This window comes from Gasterosteus aculeatus, chromosome 11 (assembly GCF_964276395.1).
Source record: "Gasterosteus aculeatus chromosome 11, fGasAcu3.hap1.1, whole genome shotgun sequence".
NCBI classification, from domain to species: Eukaryota; Metazoa; Chordata; class Actinopteri; order Perciformes; family Gasterosteidae; genus Gasterosteus; species Gasterosteus aculeatus.
The window spans coordinates 15,226,060-15,251,101 of record NC_135699.1 but is presented as its reverse complement, the minus strand read 5'-3'; the positions used below and the strand labels follow the sequence as shown (position 1 = coordinate 15,251,101).

General features: G+C 47.1%; 5 protein-coding genes across 6 annotated transcripts; 2 read left to right on the top strand and 3 right to left on the bottom strand.

Moving 5' to 3' along the window:
* The first annotated feature begins 666 nt into the window (after nucleotides 1-666).
* LOC120827721 (hemoglobin subunit beta) lies at nucleotides 667-1,533 on the top strand. Its single transcript, XM_040190815.2, has 3 exons — nucleotides 667-847; nucleotides 1,007-1,229; nucleotides 1,323-1,533. Exons 1-3 carry the CDS (start codon nucleotides 756-758, stop codon nucleotides 1,449-1,451), a joined length of 444 nt encoding a protein of 147 aa, XP_040046749.2. The 5' UTR covers nucleotides 667-755; the 3' UTR covers nucleotides 1,452-1,533.
* Nucleotides 1,534-3,034: 1,501 nt separating this feature from the next.
* On the bottom strand, nucleotides 3,035-4,356 carry LOC120827725 (hemoglobin embryonic subunit alpha). Its single transcript, XM_040190819.2, has 3 exons — nucleotides 3,764-4,356; nucleotides 3,448-3,655; nucleotides 3,035-3,259 (listed from the first exon to the last, which is right to left on the bottom strand). Exons 1-3 carry the CDS (start codon nucleotides 3,859-3,861, stop codon nucleotides 3,131-3,133), a joined length of 435 nt encoding a protein of 144 aa, XP_040046753.2. The 5' UTR covers nucleotides 3,862-4,356; the 3' UTR covers nucleotides 3,035-3,130.
* Nucleotides 4,357-5,169: 813 nt separating this feature from the next.
* On the top strand, nucleotides 5,170-6,055 carry LOC120828497 (hemoglobin subunit beta). The gene is made up of 3 exons (XM_040192100.2): nucleotides 5,170-5,368; nucleotides 5,528-5,750; nucleotides 5,844-6,055. Exons 1-3 carry the CDS (start codon nucleotides 5,277-5,279, stop codon nucleotides 5,970-5,972), a joined length of 444 nt encoding a protein of 147 aa, XP_040048034.1. The 5' UTR covers nucleotides 5,170-5,276; the 3' UTR covers nucleotides 5,973-6,055.
* A 901-nt stretch (nucleotides 6,056-6,956) lies between these two features.
* LOC120827429 (hemoglobin embryonic subunit alpha) lies at nucleotides 6,957-7,784 on the bottom strand. The gene is made up of 3 exons (XM_040190302.2): nucleotides 7,628-7,784; nucleotides 7,312-7,519; nucleotides 6,957-7,165 (listed from the first exon to the last, which is right to left on the bottom strand). The coding sequence occupies exons 1-3, from the start codon at nucleotides 7,723-7,725 to the stop codon at nucleotides 7,037-7,039; spliced, it is 435 nt and encodes a 144-aa protein (XP_040046236.1). The 5' UTR covers nucleotides 7,726-7,784; the 3' UTR covers nucleotides 6,957-7,036.
* Nucleotides 7,785-9,893: 2,109 nt separating this feature from the next.
* Nucleotides 9,894-24,002, bottom strand: kank2 (KN motif and ankyrin repeat domains 2). 2 transcript variants are annotated; one of them, XM_078084030.1, is made up of 14 exons: nucleotides 23,826-23,948; nucleotides 19,569-19,766; nucleotides 18,469-18,544; nucleotides 15,895-15,938; nucleotides 14,315-15,649; nucleotides 13,987-14,196; nucleotides 13,798-13,906; nucleotides 13,139-13,723; nucleotides 12,973-13,060; nucleotides 12,466-12,685; nucleotides 12,140-12,282; nucleotides 11,824-12,024; nucleotides 11,636-11,734; nucleotides 9,894-11,248 (listed from the first exon to the last, which is right to left on the bottom strand). In XM_078084030.1, exons 4-14 carry the CDS (start codon nucleotides 15,929-15,931, stop codon nucleotides 11,192-11,194), a joined length of 3,084 nt encoding a protein of 1,027 aa, XP_077940156.1. In that variant the 5' UTR covers nucleotides 15,932-15,938; nucleotides 18,469-18,544; nucleotides 19,569-19,766; nucleotides 23,826-23,948; the 3' UTR covers nucleotides 9,894-11,191. The 2 variants fall into 2 exon arrangements, with proteins under 2 accessions (XP_077940156.1, XP_040046233.2); XM_040190299.2 differs by lacking the exon at nucleotides 19,569-19,766 and having other exon boundaries at nucleotides 23,826-24,002.
* Between the last annotated feature and the right edge of the window lie 1,040 nt (nucleotides 24,003-25,042).

Genomic DNA, 25,042 nt, shown 5'->3' with positions numbered 1-25,042 from the left:
AACAACACTTTGTGTACAATGAACAAATAGGAAGAGCTGTGTAATTTAACTCATTTTAATCTGTGAATGTGTTTCAACTTTAACTAACTTTCCATTCAGGTCATAAGTTTCTACTTTATCCTTTAAAATTACATTTTGAGGAACATTTGTGGAAGCTTCAATTCAGCACTGGTGAGCTGTGAGGAGATACTGAACCAAACAAAGGAAATAAAATCAGTACTTTGAGGTCAATACACATGAACTCCGTTGACGTTGATGCCGGATGAAGAAACGAAAAACAAACATAAGTTTGACGAACGTGATTCAGGTGATTGTTCAACATTCTAAGAATAAATGTAAAGATCGCTGTCCATGGTTCTGATGCTCAGGTCTTCAAGGAAGGGACAGCTGTCTGTCACAGCGTTTGCATTTTTCAGGCTGTGACTCTGCTAAGTTTCAACAGTTTGTGACCTCTTCCTTTTTTACAGTTTGGCACTTGTTGCCTCTTAGAGTACCAGCTATCTCTTTTCACCGTGGCTCTGAGGCCCTTTGCATCTTGTGCAGATGTGGAGGATACAGCTGTTACTTGTTCTGTTTCATGCAGAGATAACTATAGGCGGAGAAGTCTCACCCTTCTATTATCATCGCTTCAATCACACAGAACGGCCCACCGCCCATCCAGTCACATGCTGCTGGAGGGGAGCAGGGGGGCCTTTAAAAACAGCATCTGATGTCTGTGAGCAGAATCATCTGAGAAGCACAGAAGAATCGGCACTATGGTTGCATGGACAGAATTCGAGCGCGCCACCATCAAGGACATCTTCTCCAAGATCGACTACGATGTCGTAGGTCCTGCAGCTCTGTGCAGGTGAGTCTTAACTCTGCGTTAACAAGTTGTGCATGAGACCAAATCCTCAACATAACAGGATGTCCTTCAGTCATTGTGCACAACGTCTTTCAGTTACATGTCCCCTCTGTATAAGTTTGATCTCCACATCTAACTCTGACGTTGACGTGCTTTCCTCAGGTGTCTGGTCGTCTACCCCTGGACTCAGAGGTATTTCGGTAACTTTGGAAACCTCTACAACGCCGCAGCAATCATGGGAAATCCGCTGGTGGCAAAACACGGAACAACTATTCTCAACGGACTGGAGCGGGCTGTGAAGGACATGGACAACATCAAGACAACCTACGCCGAGCTGAGCGTTCTGCACTCCGAGAAACTGCACGTGGACCCCGACAACTTCAAGGTAACTTTCGACATGTTGATCTTGTTCAACAAGTGTTAGAAAAACGACCAACCGTTCATGTCGCTGATGCTTCTGATGCTTGTTGTGTTGCAGCTCCTCTCCGACTGCCTGACCATCGTGGTGGCTGCTCGGTTCGGTGAAGCCTTCACTGCAGAAGTCCAGGCAGCTTTCCAGAAGTTCCTGGCCGTGGTGGTGTCCTCCCTGGGAAGACAGTACCATTAGAGAGCTGCAACAGAGAACCCTCACGTCATGAAAAGCTTGGTTTCTTTGTCTCAAAATATAATAAAAACAATGAGCAAATCGATCAAGTTTTTTTTTCAAGAATTTAATGTATTTAATATAAACATGAATAATATTGATGTAAAATAATTTAAAAAATGATGGCCTTCAGTGTAGATGGTGAACACAAGGTTTGATGAAGTGATAAAGTGCACAAATGCTCTCAAACAATTTGCTCAAATGAAACATGAAAAGAAACAAATGAAAGGGAGCATTTTAAATACAAGGTTTATTTAAGGCTCATTTTCTAGTCTTTTGATTTTCTGCTTCACGAACAAACGTATTATTCAAAATACTAAAAATGATACCATCAATAATGTCCCATGGATTTTTGAATACTATACGTATCTTATTTTAATCTCGAATAATACATATCAATTTCACCAAAACAAGGTTTCATGCATAAGGACATCATTGTAGTTTTTTTACTTTTAGTTAAAAAAAATATATATTGAAAATGCATAAAAAAATAGTTTATATCTTTTGGACTTCTGCTTCGTGAAAAAACATGTTGATAAAATTGTGAAAGTTACCTAAAAGAGAAACACTAAAAACGATACGAACAATAATGAAAATAACTAACTTCTTTGTCGTGGCTCATGGATTTTCGATAGGTCAGGAATTTAAAATGTTTATTTTACCAAAAAATGTATTATGCATTAGGAAACAATTTCTTACTTTGTTGTTTTATATGAGAAAATTGACTATGAAAATGTAAATCATTATTGGAATGTTCTTATAAGTATGAAAATATTAGTTTGTCTTCGACCCCAAGTGCACGACACTAGACAGAGCTTATGTTCAGCCAAAAACACGGCGTAGTTTATTCCTTCACAAGAGCTCGAGAGCGTAAGGTTCCGAGGAACAAACAAAAACTGCCTCCTTAATTGGCAGGTGAAAACAAAGGAAAAACAACTCAAAATCCCTTTGTCCATGGACACTCACAGTTAAACGAAAGAAAGGAAAACTCACTCTTAAATAATCGAAAGGGGGGGCGGGGGGGGGGGAGTCTCTCGTAGGTATCCACAGGGAAGTCTCCAAAACGACGAGCCATTGAGAGTCCTCCAACTTATCTCTCCATAGAACGAGCCAACGAGCTGCAGCTGCGCAATGAGCAGAGTGGCTTCAGGTGTGATCGCGTGCACGCCCGGCTCGTCCCCGCCGCAAGGCACGTAACTCTCTGGCTGGCCGAGCCGTAACACAACGTAAGGATTTAAAAGTCTCTGCAGAAGCGTATCCAGATGTTTGGTATCGTGGTAGCGAAAATCTTAATTTTATATATCGAACTAAGAAAGAGCTAAATTAATAATTGGAGTGAATATAGAAGAAAAATGTTTGAGGGGTTTTCTAGAGAATAACAATGATTGATTATCAAAATATGTCTTCATTCATTTTTTTAAATAAATGTATAGCTGAATTAATATATTAAGTGATGAACCTCTGTGTTAAATGTGACTTTTGGTATTTTTTAAATCTGCTTTGCGCTCTAGATTTGACTTTCGACCCATGACACAGTCCATCTCAAAGTAACCAGAAAACAACAGTTCATTCTCTTTTTTGCATGAATGCTTTTATTGAGCACTGTTAGCTCCTGCTATATATCCGGCCTCTTCTCCTGCTGTTTATCGGTACTTCTCAGACAGAGCCAGAGCCACAGCAGCCAGGAACTTGTCCATAGACACATGGACCTCAGGGGTGAAGTCGTTGGGGAACATGGTGGCCATGACCACCAGGAGGTTGTGGGAGAGGATCTGTGAAGAGAAAACAGTTATGTTACATATATGTAGGTTATTAGTTCCACACACAATCACACACGGGAAGCTTGTCTGCATGGCAACAGCGGGTCACCTGTTGCAGGTTTGGAACCCGCTTAAAGGTCTAAGTTTGAGGAAGACTTTGCATCACAGTTCATTGTCTCAGAATGAGTCCATCTCTGCACCTTGAAGTTGGCAGGGTCCACACGCAGAGTGAAGGCGTGCAGCTCACTGAGGTTCAAGAGACCTCCTTTCAGGTCGTCGATCTTGGCCACAGCGTCTCCAACTCCAGCCATCACAGTCCGGCCGTGCTTCTTCACATCCGGAGAGGAGGCGCTCTGGTCCTTCCAGTGGGAGAAGTAAGTCTTGGTCTGCGGGTAAACTCTCAGCATCCTGGATGAAAAAGAAAAACATCGATGAAAATGGGTGATGCGTTTACATATTCAACAATAAATGTCAATTAAAAGCTGATTACATCCCTCGGCTTATGATCATAGTTACCTGGCCACGGCATCAGTGCCGATTTCCTCCCCTTGTCCAGAGACTTTAGCCCAGAAGGCTTTGACTACCTTCTTGTCCTTGGTAGAGAGAGTGGTCATCTTGGTGGTTGAATGAGTGCTTCTGAATGCTGCGATGAGCCCAAACTAGAGAGGTTTTTATGCTTGAAACAAAGCATGGACACACCCGGTTCCTCCTCCGAGATATGTTCAAAGGCGTTCCACGCGTGTTGTTGCAGTCCCCATAAGATAAGGAAACACTCCTAGATTTCCGCTCAAGCTTCTTTGAACTTTTCACAATCTATTCAAACCATAAGCATGTGGAATTAGAAATCAAACTTAAAAATACCCCCAAAGCAGGAAGAAGTATTTCCTTTTTTACTTATGTAAAAGTACGGGTATTATCATTGACATATCTTTAAAGTAGTAAAAGTGAAAGAAATTAATAAAATTCATTATTTTAACATCACTGCTATAATTTCTGATGTGTTAAAGTAACTTTAACTTAATGGCTAAAGGTGGGGTTTATTACAATGACTTAAATGTATTGTATCATAATTGATGTCGTTTTTGTCATTAATCATTTTCATCTGCAAAGTTGTCAAAAGATATAGTGGATTATAAAGTAACATGAGTGTTTTTTAAATTTGGAAATACAGAAAACAATTGAGGTACAGAAGATGCTAAGTGAAAATTTTAAATATATATAAGTAGTTCAACTATGTTTAATTCGTAAAAATCAGAAGAGCATCATATGTTTTTCCACTTTGAATAATGTCCCATTCAGGTGGTAAGCTTCTACGTTATCATTTAAAATACATTTTGATAAAGATTTGTGGGCGCATCAGTTCAGCACTGTGAGCTGTGGCACAAACAAAGGAATTAAATCACCACTTTGATTTCAATACACATTAATGACCCCTGAACCCCCGTTGATGTGTTGCTCGATGTTGATGGCGGATGAAGAAAAAAACAAACAAACATAAGTTTGACGAAAGTGATTCAGGTTATTCTAAGAATAAATGTAAAGATCGCTGTCCAAGGTTCTGATGCTCAGGTCTTCAAGGAGGGGACAGCTGTCTGTCACACTGACAGACAGCTGTCATTGGGACATTGTCCGTCTCTGGGTGACACACTGCCATTGGTTTCTTCCGTTGCAGTCATTTTGCATTTTTTAGGCTGCGACTGTTTTGTGACCTCTTCCTCTTTTACAGTTTGACACTTGTTACCTCTTAGAGTACCAGCTTTCTCTTTTCACCGTGGCTCTGAGGCCCTTTGCACATTTGCATCTTGTGCAGATGTGGAGGATACAGCTGTTACTTGTTCTCTGTTTCATGCAGAGATAACTATAGGCGGAGAAGATACGCCCTTCTATTATCATCGCTTCAATCACACAGAATATGGGCGGCCCACCGCCTATCCAGTCACATGCTGCTGGAGGGGAGCAGGGGGCCTTTAAAAACAGCATCTGATGTCTGAGAGCAGAATCATCTGAGAAGCACAGAAGAATCAGCACCATGGTTGCATGGACAGAATTCGAGCGCGCCACCATCAAGGACATCTTCTCCAAGATCGACTACGATGTCGTAGGTCCTGCAGCTCTGTGCAGGTGAGTCTTAACTCTGCGTTAACAAGTTGTGCATGAGACCAAATCCTCAACATATCAGGATGTCCTTCAGTCATTGTGCACAACGTCTTTCAGTTACATGTCCCCTCTGTATAAGTTTGATCTCCACATCTAACTCTGACGTTGACGTGCTTTCCTCAGGTGTCTGGTCGTCTACCCCTGGACTCAGAGGTATTTCGGTAACTTTGGAAACCTCTACAACGCCGCAGCAATTATGGGAAATCCGCTGGTGGCAAAACACGGAACAACAATCCTGTACGGACTGGAGCGGGCTGTGAAGGACATGGACAACATCAAGACAACCTACGCCGAGCTGAGCGTGCTGCACTCCGAGAAACTGCACGTGGACCCCGACAACTTCAAGGTAACTTTCGACATGTTGATCTTGTTCAACAAGCGTTAAAAAGAGGACCAACCGTTCATGTCGCTGATGCTTCTGATGCTTGTTGTGTTGCAGCTCCTCTCCGACTGCCTGACCATCGTGGTGGCTGCTCGGTTCGGTGAAGCCTTCACTGCAGAAGTCCAGGCAGCTTTCCAGAAGTTCCTGGCCGTGGTGGTGTCCTCCCTGGGAAGACAGTACCACTAGAGAGCTGCAACAGAGGACCCTCACATCATGAAAAGCTTCGTTTCTTTGTCTCAAAAGTAAAATAAAAACAATGAGCAAATCCACCAAGTTGTTTTTCAAGAGTTTCTAATACAATTTGTATGACAATGAATAATAATATTTAAGTCGGTCTTACACCGGTTGTCGTTAGAGGGTCGCGGGAGTCAATCTATCGGCTGAGAGACGAACATTCTTCACTCTCACTTTCTCACACACACACACACACACACACACACACACACACACACACACACACACACACACACACACACACACACACACACACACACGGGCAACTTGGTGTCACCAATGAACCAAACCCCAAAATAATGAGTTTTGACTGCAAGGAAACCGATAATAATGGGCCCTGGACACCTTCTGGTGCGTTCACTGTAACTCGGATTTTGAACGTCTCCCGGTCAATATAAGTGGTGGTATCAAGTATTACATGCATGCATAGTGGTTAATTACATTACATTGAAAACAATCATAGCTGTGCTATTATTCTATTGATTACAATTTTAAAATGACAGCAGTATTACACTATTCTCATTTCTCTATTGATTACATTGTTTCAGAATCATGGCTGTATTCTAAATTAGTTATTTCACAAAAAGTTTTTGTTTGAAAGATATACTTTAAGTTTCATATTTTCTGTTTTTCTTGATTCTATAAATAATTAGAATGTAACAACTGATTCAAATGTATTAAAAGGTGGTAAGTAGGGCTGCAACAAACACAAATCACCCTTACCGACTGAAGAGAGTTTATTAATTGATAGTAAGAACAAATATTATATAATAATAATTTTTACATCTGAAGTAATTGATAAAGTGTTGACGCTTGAATGTTTAACTGGGTATAATATGTGACTTGTTGGATTTTTTAAAGTCTTCTTTGTGCTCTAGATTTGACTTGCTACCCATGACACAATCCATCTTAAAGTAACCAGAAAACAACACTTGCTTAGCTTTTTGCATGAATGCTTTTATTGACCATTATGCACTGTTAGCTCCTGCTATATATCCGGCCTCTTCTCCTGCTGTTTATCGGTACTTCTCAGACAGAGCCAGAGCCACAGCAGCCAGGAACTTGTCCATAGACACATGGACCTCAGGGGTGAAGTCGTTGGGGAACATGGTGGCCATGACCACCAGGAGGTTGTGGGAGAGGATCTGTGAAAGGAGAGCAATTAAACATATGTTACATATATGGAGGTTATTAAACATGCACACAGGCGGCTTGTGGCCGCTCCACGGTCTACGTCTGAGGAAGACTTTGCATCACAGTTCAGTATCTCAGAATGAGTCCGTCTCTGCACCTTGAAGTTGGCAGGGTCCACACGCAGAGTGAAGGCGTGCAGCTCACTGAGGTTCAAGAGACCTCCTTTCAGGTCGTCGATCTTGGCCACAGCGTCTCCAACTCCAGCCATCACAGTCCGGCCGTGCTTCTGCACATCGGGAGAGGAGGCGCTCCGGTCCTTCCAGTGGGAGAAGTAAGTCTTGGTCTGCGGGTAAACTCTCAGCATCCTGGATGAAAAAGAAAAACATCGATGAAAATGGGTGATGGTTTTACATATGCAACAATAAATGTCAATTAAAAGCTGATTACATCCCTCGGCTTATGATCATAGTTACCTGGCCACGGCATCGGTGCCGATTTCCTCCCCTTGTCCAGACACTTTAGCCCAGAAGGCTTTGACTACCTCCTTGTCCTTGGTAGAGAGAGTGGTCATCTTGGCTTGTGTGTATAGTTCTTGTTGCAATGAGCCCAAACTGTGAGGGGTTTTATACTGGAAACAGAGCACGGGCCCACCCAGATCCTCCCCTAAAATATACCATGTGATGGGGTGATAAAAACAGAACTAAGTAGCAACAAGAAAACTGTTGTTGAAAACGACATAAGAGGAAAATACAAGTGGATATGTATATATATCATTTTCAACAGCTTGATTAACATGTCAGGACCCATTAAATAAATTGTATTTATATATAGAAAATGTTTCAATATAAGTAATATAAGTACTCACAGCCTCAGGCAATCATGGGAAGAAGAATCCTTTATAATATCAAACAACTAGGATTTACTAATCCCTGGAAATCCAGTTTAGGTTAATACGTAAATTACAGACCACCACGCTGCATGGATCAAATATAAAGGCAACTGCTCTCATTTACCAACCTATGGGTATTAAATGTTGCTTTACCCGGAAATTCATACATTTGGGGTTGAAATTGGTAATCAAATATTTGCTTTTTCCTCTGTGTGGAACCCAATTATTGATCTTCAAGGGTGACTATGCCAAAATCACTGATACGATTTTGCTCTTAGTTTGATCGGCGTGGTTTGGTGTCTGGGGAAATCATTATTAATATTTGGGGGTGTTAGTCTGTTGTATGGCCGGCAGTGGTGTGCTGTTCTTTCTGAGGAATGTAATTATAATATAATATAATGATCAAAAGAAAGAACATATTTCATTTTAGTTATTGCAGATATTGGTCTCTCTAAAATGTCTAAACATACAGAGACCAAACAAACTCAAAATCTAGGCCCTACGAGCAAGACATAATAATAGATTTGTTCAGCAGTTGGAAACTTTCCAACACAATGACAAAAGACCTTTTTCTGGCTTTTCTGCTGCACACGTTGTGTTTCTAGGGCTTATCTACGCTGTGCTGCAGCTGTGAGGGTGGATCCCCTCCAAAGAATGAATAGATAAGCTTTATTTCCAGCGTGTAGTTCTGCTGATATCATATCGACACTCCTGCTTTACATCAACAGAAGTTTGCAATTTGAACCAAATGGGCCGATTAATGAATCTGTTTTTGGGGCTACATGTTTCATTGTGTTACCGATTGGCTTAACGCAAGAGAAGTGATCTCGTGAAGCTGTTAAAAATAGCGGACTGATTTCTGATTGGCTGTTGGCCGTCCTCCAAAATGCTGCTGTGTCTTAAGCATAGTCCATACCAGCACTGTTTGGGTGGCTACAGGCTTGATTGCATTGCCTTGTTATCTTTGCGACTCCTCCCAAAGACGCACAGCTGTCTGAGGAAAACAGCTGGTACGACGAGAGATTTTCTTTGAGATTGTGAGAGCAGCCTTTTAACATGTGACATGTCTGTTCCCTGATAAAAATAAGAACAATTTACAAAACTCAATGTGAAGAGAAAATGAGTGGAACAGAAACACACAAACGTTTTGCACCACAATTAAACCTCTTTAAGGCAACTCTCTGTGAGTTATAGAATAGTAATAGTTTATAACAATACATAATATAATAGGCTGCAGCCCCTTTCATGTCTCCTTCACTCAGTGTCCTTTGAGGCAAAGTGAAACCTCCGCCTTGCTTATTTAGTGAGGTTTGTGTTTTAACATCTACAAATGGGGAATTGTTTGAGGTAACCATGATATTATATAATTAATTATATGTGTACTAATTATATATGTACTGAAAACCACAGAAGATGACCAAATAGGTGACCAAAAATAAAAAGCTAATGTTCTTATGGCACATCCAATTAAAATTATCGTCTCATTCATCGTCATTTTCTATCCTGCTGAGGTAGAAATTAATAGAATGAATGAAATTGAGAGGATCTATTTATAGATTGAAGAGGGGTCAGAACAGCTAGGACCCTTTAAATGAGAGAACAGCAGTTCTACTCAGTGACCTGATGAAGAAGGAAGTACTCCTCTGTGCTAGAACGTCCTCTGGTGGACATTCGAGCACATGTGCTTCTCATAAAATCATTTCAAGTCTGTAAAAAAACAATTAATGTTGTACAAAAGAGATGGACAAAAAGAAGACATGTCTAACTAACGTGTAACACATTGGACTGGGGAAACCGAACACAGATGGCAACTGACATGCATACAATATAAATATTGAATGATTACAATAAACAGTGTGGTCCACGTTTATTAATTCTTTGTTTTTCCAAAATGCACAAATTGGGTAACACATAAACCTTCATAAAAAGATTTAACTACAGAGCTGTGCGATTACATAAAGTAGGCGTGAGCTTAAAAACTCTAAATGTATAAAAAGATAGATACTTAAATAAAACAAATTAAAGTTCAATTGCTCAAAAGTGAATACGAAAATTGTGAAAAAGTCTTTAAAAAGTAATATAAATTTTGACACCAATAGCCTATGCACTTTTGTTTGAAGAATTACATTTTCGGCATAAAAACTAGCAGTTTATATTGACATATATTATTTTAATATTCACATCTTACACGGCACTTCCTTTAAAGACCCCAATCAGACACTTTCTGGTTCCCTGACACGTCTCACCAGCAGGACCACAGAGGTGGACCACACCGGTGCCTTCAGCCATTTCTCAACAAAGTCTCGTTAAATCTTAAAAGCACAGAATATTACAAACACAGATACACTCTAATCTTTCCTTACTACCTTCCCAAATACCTTCATGTATAAAACCACTAACAGCCACAGCTGGCCGAGCATCTTGTCGCCGTCTTTCTTCCGTCACACGGGTCCCGGGCCTTTGTTCTTAGTGTCACAGAGGTGATAGGAGGGACATACGGTTTATTTGGGGAAATGTATGTCGCTGTAAGAAGTTTGCTGATTACAAAAAGGTGAAAAAAATTTGACCGTTGTTTTGGAAATTAAAAAAATATGGTCCTTGAAGGTGCTGAATTGAGTCAAAATTAGAAAAAAATCAATATCAAAAATACTCGTGTAGAAATATTGATCTGCCGTCGAAGTTAAATTACTGTAGCACCAATGAGCAACTTGATGCAAGGACACTTATCCATGACAGCGGTGGCTTTTGTTATTCCAAATGTGCACATTACAACGAAAACACGCTATCAAGCAACCAATATGAGTCTCACATGGATCAAACTAAAAGGTGTATCGTAATAAGTGGTTTTGACCGGTAAGTGACGCTAAAAACAGTGCTGATGACACGATCCCCGCATGACTGGACAGGTGGCTCAACAGCCGCCAGATGTTTGTTTTATTTTAGATTGTACCACAAAAAGGTTTTCAGCCTCCGCTGTGATTAAAACAAGACCGCAGCGCACAAAAAGAAACGCGGAACATTTCAGCACGTTATGATGCACTTAAATGATGGTGGGTGAACACAAACACGCACACAAACTCCCCGTTTGTTGCAGTTTCATCGATGTGCTGTATTATGAGTAGTTGCTGGGGATCGGCTGGACGGGGCTTCATTTGGTTTCACCGGCAGGAGGAGAGGAACCCAACAGAGGAGACTTCGGAGACACCTAAAGACATTTTAAAAAGAAAATATGGTGTCATTTCTGAAATCTTTGACGTCGTACGCACTGTATGTCCCCGCTGGGACAAAGTAGAATACGTTTTCATTGCATGCCGCAGACAAGTTGGGCTGTTTCACTTACAGCTGTCGTAAAGCTGCAGGAAAAAACGACAGCTAATCTGTGAGACGTAAAGAGTTCAGATACGTTTTAGCTTCATCGTATAGTTTGCAAATTTAAATAAACTAATTTAATAAACAGTGAGCGGTTCAGCTATAAGCCGACAAATTAGTCAATATCTTCTTCCTCTGTGGCAGATTTTCCCTGTGGTGATTGTTGAATGCTGCTGTAAAATCGCATCGACCCTCAGGACAAGAAATCATCAAAAGGACTCACCGGGGAAGGAGGCTTCGCAAAGTTGAGCTGAGCATACAGGAGCACTGCGATGTCGTTCTGGCTGGCCTCCAGGGCGATGGACAGAGCCGTGCTGCCGTCCTGAGAGACAAACGAGGCCATGGCGGTGAGGCGGCGCAGGTCAGGTTTTGTCAGATTTCAAAAGCACAAATGAAGAGTCGGACGCCTACATTGTCGGTCAGCGTCGCATCGCAGCCCGGCACGGAGAGTAGCTGACGCACGATGTCCACGTGTCCGTGTTCACACGCACACATGAGCGCCGTGGAGCCGTCGTCATCGCGGATGTTGACCTGCGCCCCGCAGGACAGCAGCGCCCGCACCATGTCCCCCCGACCGTGGCTGACCGCCAGCATCAGCGCCGTCTGACCGGCCTAACAAACGCACAGTTCAAATCGCAAACAGCGGTTTTTATCATCAAAAGCACACGTTAGCTGCTGTTTAAGTCACGCGGGCTCAGTGGGAGCGAATGAGCAGCAGGGGGCGCACCTGGCTGGCCTTGGCGTTGACGTCCCCTGTGCGCAGCAGCTGCAGGACGGTTTGAAGGTCGTTGTCGGAGTGGAAGGCAGCCAGAGCGGTCAGCATGATGGCCGTGTAGCCCGCCTTGTTCTGCTTGTCAGCATTACACAGGCCTGTCGGGTAAGTGGGGCACAATTAGCGAGACGGGAGACACAACAGCAGCGACGGGGACGCGTGGGGGGTGGGAATGTTTCGGGCAGAGTGAGCAAAAGGCAATTTTATACGTTAACTTGCTTAACTTAACACTTAAAATCCCCCTTGTGTAATGACACACACACACACACACACACACACACCTGTGTCCAGCAGCAGCTTCACCACGGGGAAATTGGAGTGGGAGACGGTGTAGTGGAGCGCCGTATTCCCGTTGCCGTCCGCCATGTTGATGACAAACTCCAGCAGCTGGGGGGAGACCGAGGCGAAGGCGCCCATGTAGGCCTCGACCACGGCCGTGTCGGCGGCTTTGTGACAGGACACACGCAGCCACTCCTGCAGCACGGTGGTGTAGGCCGCTCTCTGGGGTCAGACGCGACGAGGACGATTTGGATCACGGACGGGCCGAGATAAGCGGCTCAACATCACAACATCCGTATTAAACACACAGGAAATGTTGTCGTGTGCTCTTCATTTACTTAAAAGCTCGGTGCGGTATTCTTGTTTTTATAACAAAAGCTATTGTGTTCTAACATTAGCTTTAGTTATTTAGCCCTAGTTAAATAATAAAAAGCTCATGATGTTGAATAACTGAGTGAACATTTGAAGGAAATGATACTGAGTGGATCTTGAGTTGAATGGACACTCACTGCTCCTTGCTGGCTGAAGGCGTTGGGCTCCCCCAGGGCTTTCTGCAGGGCGTGAAGAGTGGACATCAGGCTGTCACTCAGGTCCAGCCTGAGACGCACGAGGAGACAACATCAGTTACCGCCGCTTCGACCGTTACGTTGACCCACCCGTCACGTGCGCGTTTACCTGACTTGCTTCGGGGGCGCTGCGGCAGTGGCGTCTGGCGGCGTCGGCTCCGACCGGCTGCCGGGGACGGTTGTCTCCGACCGGTCGGTGGGCCGCGGCGTGGTGATCTCGGGGGTCCTAGTGACGCGCGGCGACGGCGAGCGGGAGGCTGAGCTCCGGTCGGGAGCGGACTCGGTGCTCGACGACGGGCGGTGGACGATGGTGGACGCGACCTCCGGGGCGACCGCGCGCTCTTGCGATGACCCGGCCCCGTCAGCGGCAGCTTGCCCCGCCGCACACCGGGGACTCGCGGGGGAGGCGGAGTCCGTTGCTGGCGACTGGCGGGCTTTGTCTGGCAGTTTTGCGCCTACCGTCGCGGACTGATCGGGACTCTGCTGCGAGTCTGGGACGGCGGCTGGTGGCCTGACAGCGGTCTGCTGAGGCACGCCGTTGCTTTCCGGGGGCCGGGACGCCTCGCTGGGGGTCTGCTGCTGGTGCCGAGTCGCCGCCGCAGGCAGTTTCTCTCTGGCCTCGTGATACTCGCTGGAGTCGCTCCCCTCATCCGAGCTCTCGCTGCTGCTGTCGTCTGATGATGTGGACTCGTAGCTGCAAGTCGAGAACAGGGTCAGAGGGTCCGGTTCAGGCTCGCTGGTTCAGTGGGCGGCAGGTTTGATACGTACCCTCCATTGACGCCAATGAACTGTAGGTTCTTCTTCGTAGAGGGAGATCCCGGTTCGCCCTCGGCTTTTCGCTTCATAATGGACCTCAGGGACGACTGGGGAGACGAGGCTGGGGAAAGGAACGCGATGTGGTTGGAACAAAGGCAGCGGTGATCAGTGGGGGTTTTGATCAGGGAGCCGCCCTGTTACCTGTCGCTGGGCCTTCTTGTGACTGGACAGCCTCAGGGCGAGTTTGAACGCTTGTCTCGTCCTCTTTTGCGTGTAACAAACCCATCTGATTACCGGACGTGCCGACAGCAAAGGCGGGATTGGCTACCGGCACCGAAGTGGACAATTCGCTCTTCAGGACGTCGCGCACCTGCTTGGAGCTGACTGCTATCGGCAGCTCAACTGGAGCGTCTGCGAGACAGAAATAACACTTTAATGTTTCAACCTAAACAAATAGAGTATAATAAGAGGAAAAGTAAAACTGTGGAAGTTTGCTGGATAAACTCTTATTCAGTTTAGTTTCAGAGACCTTCGGCCTGTCCTCTGTGGTGGCCCTCAACGGCTCCACACGCTGGCAGGAGGGAGGGGGAGCTGCAGATCTCCGCTCGGAGCAGCGTGCCCACCTCCACCACGGTGGGCTGCTCCAGCGTGTACACCTGAATCCCCACAGTCCTCTGTTCCCTCTGCTGCGGGGGGCGCGTGAAGCTGACCAGGGTGTGCAGGCTGCAGCCTTGTGGCTCCCGCCAGCCCACGCTGGTAGCCATGACTGGGCGGTCGGCCTGAGGAGCCTTCTGGGCATCTCGCAGCTCCTGCACCGTCCTCTTTAGCTGGCCCTCGAGCTGACCCACTTGATTCCTCAGCGCCTTTGTCTCTGGCAGAAGCCCTAGATCCTCCTCCCGGACCCCGACTCCCACGTGACGACTGCCCCTCGGGTCCTCCGGTCCCACTGCGATGGTGCGCACGTCCCGCTTTGAATCTGGTCGCGCTCCGCCAACGATCACAGTGTCCTCAATCTCACAGCCTGAGTCCTGAAGCTTGGAGCCGTCGGGCGTGGCGGGGGACAGGGGCTTGTTGCTCTTCTTCTCCCCCGTTATCACCTCTTCCTCGGGGATGTCGATGTAGAGCTCGCCCCGCGGACGGACTCGGTTGAAACTCAGGCTGTGACCCAGGAACTTCTGGCTCTTCAGCTGGACGCTGAGCTGCCGTTTCTCCTCCTGCAGCACGGAGATTTTCACCTGCAGCACGGGGATGGTCTTCACCTGCTCCTCGAGATCCCTTATCTTCCTGAGGGCCGTGGCCATCTGCTCCCTGACGTGCTGCAGGTGGGCAGGAGTCGGGGTCACCGGCGTGGACAGGCCGGAGCTCATCGGGGTGTAGGACCCGCCTCCACCGTGGGCTCGGTTGAAGCTGTGCGCGCTGCTGAGCGAGGTGTTGGAGCCTGCCACGCTGCTGTGCATGCTGCCCAGCGTGGAGAATCTGCGGCCCTCTCTCTCCTCCTCCAGCTTCCTGCGCGCATCCAACAGGGTCTTCTCCACCCGGGCGGAGCTGAAGCTGGGCCTGTGCGTGGTGTGGTAGCCCGGGGCGCAGTAGGAGAAGGACGAGTGTCGGCTGTCCATGCTGGTGTTGGAGCACAGGGACTCAGTGGAGGTCCACCAGGAGCCGGTGTAGCCGTAGCCACGGGGCAGGGAGCCATAGCGGGGCCGGCGTTGGATGGGTACTTTCTTGATAGTGTTTCCCTTCTCTATGTCGTTTACATATTTAAGGAAGTCCAGGTCCAGACGGTAGCCGTAGGGGGTCTCCACCGAGTAGGGCGCCTCCTGTTCTTTGCCGTGCAGCGAGGGGGGAGCAGGCGGGTTGAGTTTCCCTGAGGGGGGAAGGAAATCAACTTTAAACAAACGGAAATCTGCGTCTAATCTTGGGCTCAGACTTTAGATAACGGCATTAACTGTGGGCTGCAGTGTATTTGGCAGCGTAAATTGGGCACAGAGTGGAATGGCACAGTTCTAACATGACCTTGTACGTATCCGGACAGCACAACGCTTAATCTACCAGGAAGTTATTTGACATTATGAATCTTAATAAACAAGTTAGAATAAACACAAGCTGCACCTGGGAAGCCGGGGTCCATATGCAGCACCTGAGCCATAATGAGCCTGTAGAGAGACATTAGTTGAATGTGTTAATACACAATAAGACTTTCACAGATACTTAATAAATAGGATTTGGTTCATAGACCTTCGTTTCTGACAATAGGAGTACATGGATGACTTGATTCTTGCATTTTGGGGGGTTTCCACTACAACATGTAGTATTTGTTTCATACTATCTGCCGCTCAGTTGTAACGCTTCCAGCATTAAGCACGCCTCCTGCTCTGATGGGCTCCTTTGCGAAGGTAGTACTCATGTCGTGGGTAGAATAAACTCGAGACTGAGAATCACATTCTGGAGTACTTTGCTCAACAGTCCGCGTTTGTCTGTTGGACAGACTTCTGCACGTCATCGCCAACGCGAAGGAGGCGCCCTAAAGACTTTAGATCAGTTCCCCTGTGTTGGGTTTCAGGCAATCGCACATTGCCTGAAACCCAACAAGAACCTGCCAGTGTCCGTACGGCCGTAGTGCGAATAGGCCCTGCGGTTTGCATTCTGCCAGGAAACTGTTTTTGTCCAAATTGTATTTTTGTCGCAAAGGTCACAGAGTGTTTTCTGTTCACCCTCCTGCCTTCCTTTCGGATTGTATCCGTTCATTTTTGGGAGCATAGTGGGTCACAGTCAATTGTGTTTGTTTCTGTTCTGAGAGGAGGAATAGCAGAGGAAAGTTTCCTGGCAGCTAAATCCAAGACAGAGGTTTGAGACTGCCAGTTGCAACCTTATTAGGAATCATCGGTGCGCACTAACTTCGCCTCGCAATTCAGGGTTTACAGATTCTCCCTCTCTCTTTCTCTCCCCCTCACTGCTTCCCCTCCTGCGTTTTCTCTTGTTTGTCTTCTTTTTGTGTTTTTCTGGTGCTCCCCCCCTCCTCCTCTCTCCACGTCAGCTGACAATCAGGAGGTTTCAGCTGGTCACGGACTCGCTCGCTTACCGCTCGGAGCCCACAATGCCAATGCCTGTGAGTTTGTGTGCTCGGCCAAAGATTAACTTTCTAGGTCATCCCTTTGTGGGAATGGAGGATGTGGCGTTTAAGCCGTCCAAAGCACCACCCAGCTGAACATCCTTATATTACTGTAGACTTTAAGGGGCCTGGGATCAGAGGTTTGCACTGCAAGCCTCCGCCTCGCCTCTCTCGTGCTCCCACGTGACCCTCCGCCAGTGGTTGCTCGTTTGTGCAAAGTAGGCCGCTTGGAAACACTGACTGAATTGACTCGGTATTTTTGAAGTCGTGCAGTGAGTTTAGTGTCCTGCAGCGAGTCCCCTTATCTGCGCCCCCCCCCCCCTTTCATCACCCTCTCGTACCACCATCACTGCACGCACTGGGAGGCACGGAAGGACCGCATGCACGCACACGCACACCCTTTATTATCATAGACAAATGATCACACCGTTAACCGTAAAGGGCTCTGACACTAAACCAAATAGATCAGATGTCCTAGATATCAACAACTTAAGACTTCCTCACGTAAATAAGTACATTTGTAGTAAAAAATATATATAATGTGGCGATATACATAACGAACTAAAGGTTTGGCAGTGTGAGCGTCTGTTTATCTTTGGCGAGTGTCAGATTGATTGTGTGCGGCATGTTGTGCGGTCTGGGTAGGCCCACATGTGTGAGAACGTGAGAACGAGAACAGGGGACGGTTGAGGAGATATAATTAGGATCTGCAGTCAGGCAACCAAACGTCCCGCCCGGCCCAGCAGACCGCTGACGTTCGCTATGAATGCAGCTTTCTGCTCAAATCACATCACGTGAAGCGTTTCAAAATATCTCCATACTGCTGCGACCCACATCAACCCCCCCCCCACCCCGAAACGCCCCGAGCAGCAGGCCCTCCACATCTGCTTCTCCCACAGTGGCTCATGGGGTGTTTTAGATGTGTTGGCACGTGTGGCCGGGGAGCAGCGGTTGACCTTCCTCCCTTTCCTTCGGCTCTCAAAGAAAGTCCCTTCGAGTGGACATCTGAAAAGAAAGCGGTGTGTGCGTCCTTCCTCGTTGCCCCCCCCCGTGACGCCACATACCACACCAACGGAAGTTCTACTCCCTCCTTCCCCTGCGATTACAATTAAGACTGTCCTCGGGGGGAGACGAGATGCTGTCCAACCGGCACAAATGACACATGCGCGGCGTGTCCTGTAAGAGGTCGCGACCGAATAACTGCAACGTACTGAAACCACTGCAAAACACGCAGTATTTTGCTTTTTATTCTGCTTAATATACAGCACGGCCGCAGATCCGTGTGCCCTTAGTGCATCAGAGGACTGAGACCACCGCGGGAATACGTTCCAAGTCGCCACGCTTCACTTCGAGGTCAGCCCTCTCAAGTTTGTCAAACTCATTGCTTCCATTCATTGAGGTAGCAAATTATTATTGCCAATACAAAGGATTAGACCGCAGTATAGCAAGGTCTGAAACGCCAGGCTTTCTTTCCACTGCCTTGCAGACTCTGAGCCTTTGGTGACTGTTCTGCTCTAGCTTGGGAATGGTTTGTGAATTAGGAAAAATACGGAAGGGGGATTTATTTTTCATACCAGCTGCAAGGATGGGATCTCTCCTCCCAAGGCTCCTTGCTCTCCCTTCCTTTTCTTGCACTCTTGCAGTCAGCACCTGTGGGAAACCAGATAAAAGGGAACTTTGAAACTTTTGACAGTAGCAGTTTGTAGCCAAGATCGCATGAGAATAAAACGGAGATAAGTGGCCCCCAGAAGACATCGGCTAAACATTTCAAAGAGGTGTGTAGCTCTGTTGACACAGATATAAAAACAGGTTACAAAAGAGTGGCCACCGCAGGACTATAAACACAGGCTGCTAAGCCAGAAAGGCATTCCAGAGGTTTTGACAGAAGACCCAGATGTGAACAGATGTACCCCCGTGAAATGCCAATCACGGTCTGATCTCCTTGTACTGCGGCCTGATCCCCCCCCGACCCCCCGACCCCCCGACCCCATTCCTCTCTCCGACTCAAAGCTCTCTAATCAAGTCAAGCCTGGGAGCCTCCCTGCCGTGTGGCCATGTGATCAAAGTTTGGGGTTTTCCTTCCCCTGCAACTCGCACCCCCAGAATCAAAAGGGCGCACACACACACACACACACCCAAAGGTTTTTTTCTTTTTGTGGGAGCGGATCACCGTGAAGCCAGACGGACTCTGGGGGCCCAAGTGTGTGTGTGTTTGCCCCCTTCACGGGCAACGCACTCTGCAACGCGCCGATCAGATAAGCGGCGTGACTGCGTCTGCTGATTCTCATGCATTCTGCTCCGCCTGCTCACAGCGCGGCTGCTGTGTAAGAGGGGTCGACCTGTTTTTATCTAACAGGGGGGGGGGGGTCGCGCCGCCTTAAAAAACAGCGATGGGTGACCCACTGCATATCTTCATAACAACACACGCTGTTGTTGGCCGCATTGTTTGGTATCGCTGTCATGCCGATACCACCGGGGGTGGAGGGGCGGGGGGGACAGAGATTCTGGACTAGTACGACAGCCGAATCACAAAGAGCCATTCATTCAGCCCCCAGTTCCACAGCTGGTTCTAATAGAAAGCAAGGAGGGGCATCCCAGGGAGAGAGAGAGAGAGAGGGAGGGAGAGAGAGAGAGAGGGAGGGTGTGTGTACGAGTGTGTGGGGAGGAAACTTGCCTCAAAACAAACAGTTGATGAAGTGCTGTCATGGACGCACACCCTGACCGGGACTGGAATTAGAAGCTCCGTGTGGTTGATATCTCAAAAGTGGCCGACGACCGGTGCTGCCGATTGTGTCAGAAATCCTTATGAACGCATCCAGAGCGCATCGATGTCCGAAGCTGCTCTCGGAGGAACGAATTAAAGCAAAGCCGGCTGGAAAAATACGAGAGTAAAACAAATAGCAAACGTTACGGGGGGGGGGGGGCAACTTGAACTCCTGTCGACTCCTACACAACACAGATAACAACACTGGAGACAAACACAGCTGGAGCAGCTTTTAAGGGGATTCACTCAAGTAAGAGGAGTCAAGTCTGACACCCATAAGTCAAGTTATTCAACCGCTTTTAATTAGTCCGTTGAATCAGACACTAGTAACCTTTCACTCATTGCAGTTGAGAAAGAGGCACCGGGCACAAAGAGGCCGGACTGAGACGATATCTGCCGATAGTTTGATGTCTGAGGAAGAAAAGGGTTACAGGAAAAGGGAGCTCCGTCTTACTATTCCCAAAGGGTCCCGAAACAACCCAGTCACTTCCTCCCAGGCCGGGAGAAAGAGTAACAAGGGGGGGGGGAGAAGAAGGGGAAAGAAAGAGAGAAAGCAGGGGAGAGCAGTGAGGGGGGGGGGAGAAAGAGTGGGAATGTGAGGAAAGAAAGGGACAACTGCAGGAGGAGGTGGGGAGAAATGCTGCCTGGTTTTGGATGGAAAGTTCTCGAAGAAGACCACCACTGTTCTCGATTGGGACCAACAGCACTGTTTACGCAGGAGCATCAGGAACATCTCCTCAGCAGGACGCTTTAAAAGACCTTTCCTTAATCTTGAAAGGCCTAAACACGCCTAGAAGATTACCATCATTTGTGCATTCCTCCCCTAAAAATAGCCCAACAATAGAGAATCCCTATGAGAAGCTGCACTTGGTCTGACCAAATAGAGATGATTGTTGTGCCGAGGTTTTCCCCTCAGAGCAACAGGCCACCAGGACCTCAATATAGACGTGCGGGAGAGTTGTAAAGGATCCACAAAGATCCCGGGACGCACGGTTGTTGATGTATGAGACGTCTGTGCCCCTCCTCTTCACGCTGTAGCACAGATGGCGTCATTTAGCCGAACGGTCCTGCATGAATTATACATCAGACGAAATGACCAGGAGTTTTCTCCCACGAACAGCTACAGAACTGTGGAAGCAACAAGCGACCGTTTGTCGCTGAGCGAAATGCGGCCCGAGCGCCGCACGTCACCGCTTGACAAGAGGCCCTCGCCGGGTGGAGCGCGGCCAGATGACCTCACAGCCGCGTGTTCCTGTGCCGCTGTGGTTTGTGACTAATTTGGGTTTTAAAGCTCAGGACAGTGAAATCATAATTCCGTGGGACGTCCCCTCCAGGACACAGTCTGTCTTTTTTTTCTTTTTTTTTTAAGCTAAAAGCCCCGTTTTCCACATTAAGGAGTGGCGGTATCAAGGAGCAGACAGCGTCTGGCTAGAGAACGGCCAAGAGGAGGAGGAGCCGGCCAGCTCCCATTACTCCTGGAAGGGGAGCGGAGTCTGCTATTGGTCATCGTGCTGACCTCCGACAGGAAACTGAGCAAGGGTGGGGCTGAGCGGCACCGGGAAGGAGGACAAAAAAAAAAAAAAAAGAAAGAAAAGGAAGAAAAGGGAGGAAATTTGGGAGAGAATTCCTGTTGCGGAGGTGGAGATTAAGAAAGGTCGGAGCTCTGTGCTGTTGTGCGGAGGACCGAGGGGGTCTGGAGGGGAGGAAGACAAAGTCCAGATGGCAGCAGTAAGCGAGCCGGTCAGAGCAGAGCTGGTGGGGAGGGGGGGGTCAAAAGATCAGGTCGGCGTGTGTTGTGGCACCGAGCGGAGTAACCTTACAGCGGCGGCGTTGTGCTGAAGTGGTTCCGCCTCAGCGATCCGATCGATTACTTCCTGATTGAGTGAGAGCCGTCGATGTAAAGACTCCAACGAGCCAACAGACAACCAAGAAAACATCCACAACGCCGACGATTACAAGCGCCGGGTGTAAGCTTTCCTCCACAGAAAAGTCCATCTTGCTTTTTTTGAGTGATTAATGCATCGAAGGAGATCAAGTGAGATTATTTAGGCAGATTACCACAGTCCCCAATACCTCGAAAGCCAGATTAGAACATATGTTCACCGAAAACGTCCCCAATCAATAAAGTGAAGTAGGGAGCATTTAACCCTCTCTGTCTTAGATAAATCAGACTGATCGCCAATTTGAACCAATCAACCACTAATACGACTCGGAACTTCGGGTTTGATCATCACAACACGAAATAGACAAAGGAGAAGGACAGAATCCATCAGGTCTGTATTGATATTGTGACGATATTGTAGGTTGGTGCTTTTACAAAATATGTAAACACTGAGATTTGATAAAATAATCGGTTCTCGGCAAGTAATAGAGAACAGTACAGTAAGTAAAATCACATCACTTCACTGTGAGACAACCCTTATGATATAAATGATCAATAATTCTGCGTGTAGTTTTAACCCCTCGCAGTAAAAACAGGAGTTGCTTATCAGGGGGTCGAACTTATCGACAGTGACAGACAATCTCACGCAGGTTCCGGGTTGTAATTTCGTTAACCTCACCTAAACCATTGAGACGCCCGGCGTGTGGCCCAGTGTGCAAATGGGATTTATAACCCCGCATTCCTCCACTGCACCCCAGAGGGTCCGCGGGCTGTGATGAGACGATCACATTCCAGCTCGGTAAAAAAAAAAAAAAAAACTACAGCTGCACACAAACGCAACCAGAGAATCCAAACTGTGGTGTGTGTGTGTGTGTGTGTGTGTGTGTGTGTGTGTGTGTGTGTGTGTGTGTGTGTGTGCGACCCCCGCGGGGTCTCTGATGGGTTTCACTACTGTTACGCTCGCACTCATCTCAAAACAACTAAATATTCAGTCGCCTGTTTATTTGGTGCACCTGGCTGCAACACGTCCCTGCAGAAAAGTAAATACTAGAATGAATATCGGAGCCACGGAGCCCATCTGAGCGGTGATTTAATACAGCCAGCTGCTTATTACACATGAGCAGGACAGTGCTGTATTGTATGTGTGAGGCGGTGTAGCTGATGACTACACACCCCCACATCCTGCCAACGCCGTCATGTCGTTAATCACCAGAACATCCCATGTGTTTACTGGTGATTCAGGGTACCATGAGACCTGCTGGCAAGTGAAGTTCATTTCTAAACAAACAATCCTCCATATTAATAAGAATTGCACATTCGAGTGGATTATACGTATATGCCTTTTATGCGCGTGGATACGTTTTTCTTTCCAGCTGACATCAGCCTTAATCCATCTTCCTCTGAGGATCGAGGCTCAGGCCGGTGAGAAGAGCACATTTGAGGCCTAGAGTCGGCCACGAAAAGCTGACGAACATCTGGAGGTAATGGAAACTTGCAGAATGCACGGACCCACCCTCTCCCCCGGGCCTTCAGTCCTCACTGAGACTTTCATTTCAGGAGAAAAATGCATAAAGTAGAAAATGTTGCAACCGACCACGTGTGATGCACGGAGGGAAAGTTTCATAATGCAGAGGAAAAAGAAAGGAGCTACCAAGTGGTCGGTGGGTAGGAGAAGGGGGAGGGGGAGGGGGGGGGGGGGTCAACTACAGTAACCTCACTACGACATTAACCAATGCGAAAACAAAAGTTGTGGAAAAACCGCCTCCGTGACACGATCTGAATATATTTACGCTTTTATAGAATATGCACCGCTTTAATAGACACTTTGATTCATTTTGGGTTTGATAGTTTTGTAATCTAAGGTCACTGCAGGTCTACATTTCCAATCGACAGATCCACTGATAGTTTGTATCGGATTATTAGTTGTGCTTATATTATAGTGATTCCACGGCCGCGCGTCGCCTCCGATGATGCTCCGATGAGGAGAAGCGACCACGAGACCAAAATATCCCCTAAAAGATGAAGAAACACTCCGATGGGAATTATGAAACCTGATTGCAACGAAGAGAAGGTCCTAATACGCGTATTATTGTAGCCGGCGAGGTTTGAGCGGATAAAGGACCCGTTATTATAAGAGAGAGAGGGGGGGGGGGCGACGGGCAGGACCGACGCTTCACAAAAGAAGTCCCGCACTCCAGGAGGCGCCTCGTCCGGAGCGCCTCCCGAAACCACAGCGCGACCGGCTGCGGGCGCACGACTCGCGGGGGTTCAGTCGCGGTGCTTACCTGCCCTCTGCGTTCCCTTTTCCGCCGCCTCGGCCCGGGAGCAGCGTCTCACTGCCGGGGACAAAAACACCGCAGCCGAGATGCTCCGAAGCGCGCTCCGCTCCGCCTCGCCTCCTCTTAAAGGGCCAGCGAGCACGAGGCCAATCAGGAGGCGCGCGCCGGGCCTCCATCAGCCCACGTGGGGGGAGGTGGGGGTTCCATGCTTCTTCAAAAAATAACATACAGCGCTGGAAAGGAATTCCAAACACCTCCACCAACACTTCAATGGCTTTCAAGGCCGTCCAAGGACCTCCATTCGTGACGAAGACGCTTCTCTTACTTTAGTAAAAGGGGCAAAACCACGGACTCTATTATGGTCCATATTTTATAAGATACTTCTGACCACCATATGACCTTCGGGGTCTCCATGGACACCGAAGAAATCCCCTGAACGCTTTAGGATCCCTGCAAGGATCAGCAGGGAAGCTCCTGCAAGATTCCTCAAGTACCAGTAAGAAACTCCGAGGACATGAAACAACCTACAAACCTCAAAATAAACTCAAAGTGGGGAACAAAGAGATGTTAAATCAAATAAAATCCCCAAATAAGGTGTGAATATTTGTAAGTTTGTTTGACAAATGAAAATACATTTACAGTGGTATTTACTTTTCTTTGCTTAATTTAAACCTAATTCATTCCAACTAAACTTCACCATTCACTGAGTGATCCTGTTAAATGGAAAAGTCCCAGTCCAGGTCTGATTTACTGAGCAATCGCAAGTCTTGGTAAAGAACCTGGATATAAACGCAGGGCCCCTCATTCTGGTAAAGTCCTCCAACATCGCCACAGGAAATTAAGACTAATGGAGGAGAAAAGGGAGGTGAGGAAGACATCTGGCTCACACACATCTGGCTCACACACATTTGTACCTTGTCTCCATTTAACACAAACGTTATCGGAAAAGTGTTTGTGTCAATGTGGACAGCAACGTTTAGCAGAGGGCTTCAGGTCGTCTTTCAAAAAGGTCAAGGTGAACCAATCAGTGAATCCACACTCACTTTCTGCAGCGTGTTTAATTACCACGAGGTGTACCAGAGGTTCCTGGTTCTCAGATTAAATGATTAAAGAGTTCTCGACTCCAGAACTGACAAACACGGAGGTGGTCCCATTTCTCAAGTACTGTCTGAATCTCTCATAAGTTATGATTCTTTTTTCTTTGTTTGAATTTACAATAGAGA

Coding starts and splice junctions, on each gene's coding strand:
- kank2 (XM_040190299.2), bottom strand. CDS start 15,931: ATGGCTCAGGTGCTGCATATGGACCCCGGCTTCCCAG. Junction 15,650..15,894: donor TATGGACCCCGGCTTCCCAG/GTGCAGCTTGTG, acceptor TTCCCCCCTCAG/GGAAACTCAACCCGCCTGCT. Junction 11,735..11,823: donor ATGCGACGCTGACCGACAAT/GTAGGCGTCCGA, acceptor TTTGTCTCTCAG/GACGGCAGCACGGCTCTGTC.
- LOC120827725 (XM_040190819.2), bottom strand. CDS start 3,861: ATGACCACTCTCTCTACCAAGGACAAGAAGGTAGTCAAAGCCTTCTGG. Junction 3,656..3,763: donor GGCACTGATGCCGTGGCCAG/GTAACTATGATC, acceptor TTTTTCATCCAG/GATGCTGAGAGTTTACCCGC. Junction 3,260..3,447: donor TGGACCCTGCCAACTTCAAG/GTGCAGAGATGG, acceptor TTCTCTTCACAG/ATCCTCTCCCACAACCTCCT.
- LOC120828497 (XM_040192100.2), top strand. CDS start 5,277: ATGGTTGCATGGACAGAATTCGAGCGCGCCACCATCAAGGACATCTTC. Junction 5,369..5,527: donor GGTCCTGCAGCTCTGTGCAG/GTGAGTCTTAAC, acceptor TGCTTTCCTCAG/GTGTCTGGTCGTCTACCCCT. Junction 5,751..5,843: donor TGGACCCCGACAACTTCAAG/GTAACTTTCGAC, acceptor GTTGTGTTGCAG/CTCCTCTCCGACTGCCTGAC.
- LOC120827429 (XM_040190302.2), bottom strand. CDS start 7,725: ATGACCACTCTCTCTACCAAGGACAAGGAGGTAGTCAAAGCCTTCTGG. Junction 7,520..7,627: donor GGCACCGATGCCGTGGCCAG/GTAACTATGATC, acceptor TTTTTCATCCAG/GATGCTGAGAGTTTACCCGC. Junction 7,166..7,311: donor TGGACCCTGCCAACTTCAAG/GTGCAGAGACGG, acceptor CTCCTTTCACAG/ATCCTCTCCCACAACCTCCT.
- LOC120827721 (XM_040190815.2), top strand. CDS start 756: ATGGTTGCATGGACAGAATTCGAGCGCGCCACCATCAAGGACATCTTC. Junction 848..1,006: donor GGTCCTGCAGCTCTGTGCAG/GTGAGTCTTAAC, acceptor TGCTTTCCTCAG/GTGTCTGGTCGTCTACCCCT. Junction 1,230..1,322: donor TGGACCCCGACAACTTCAAG/GTAACTTTCGAC, acceptor GTTGTGTTGCAG/CTCCTCTCCGACTGCCTGAC.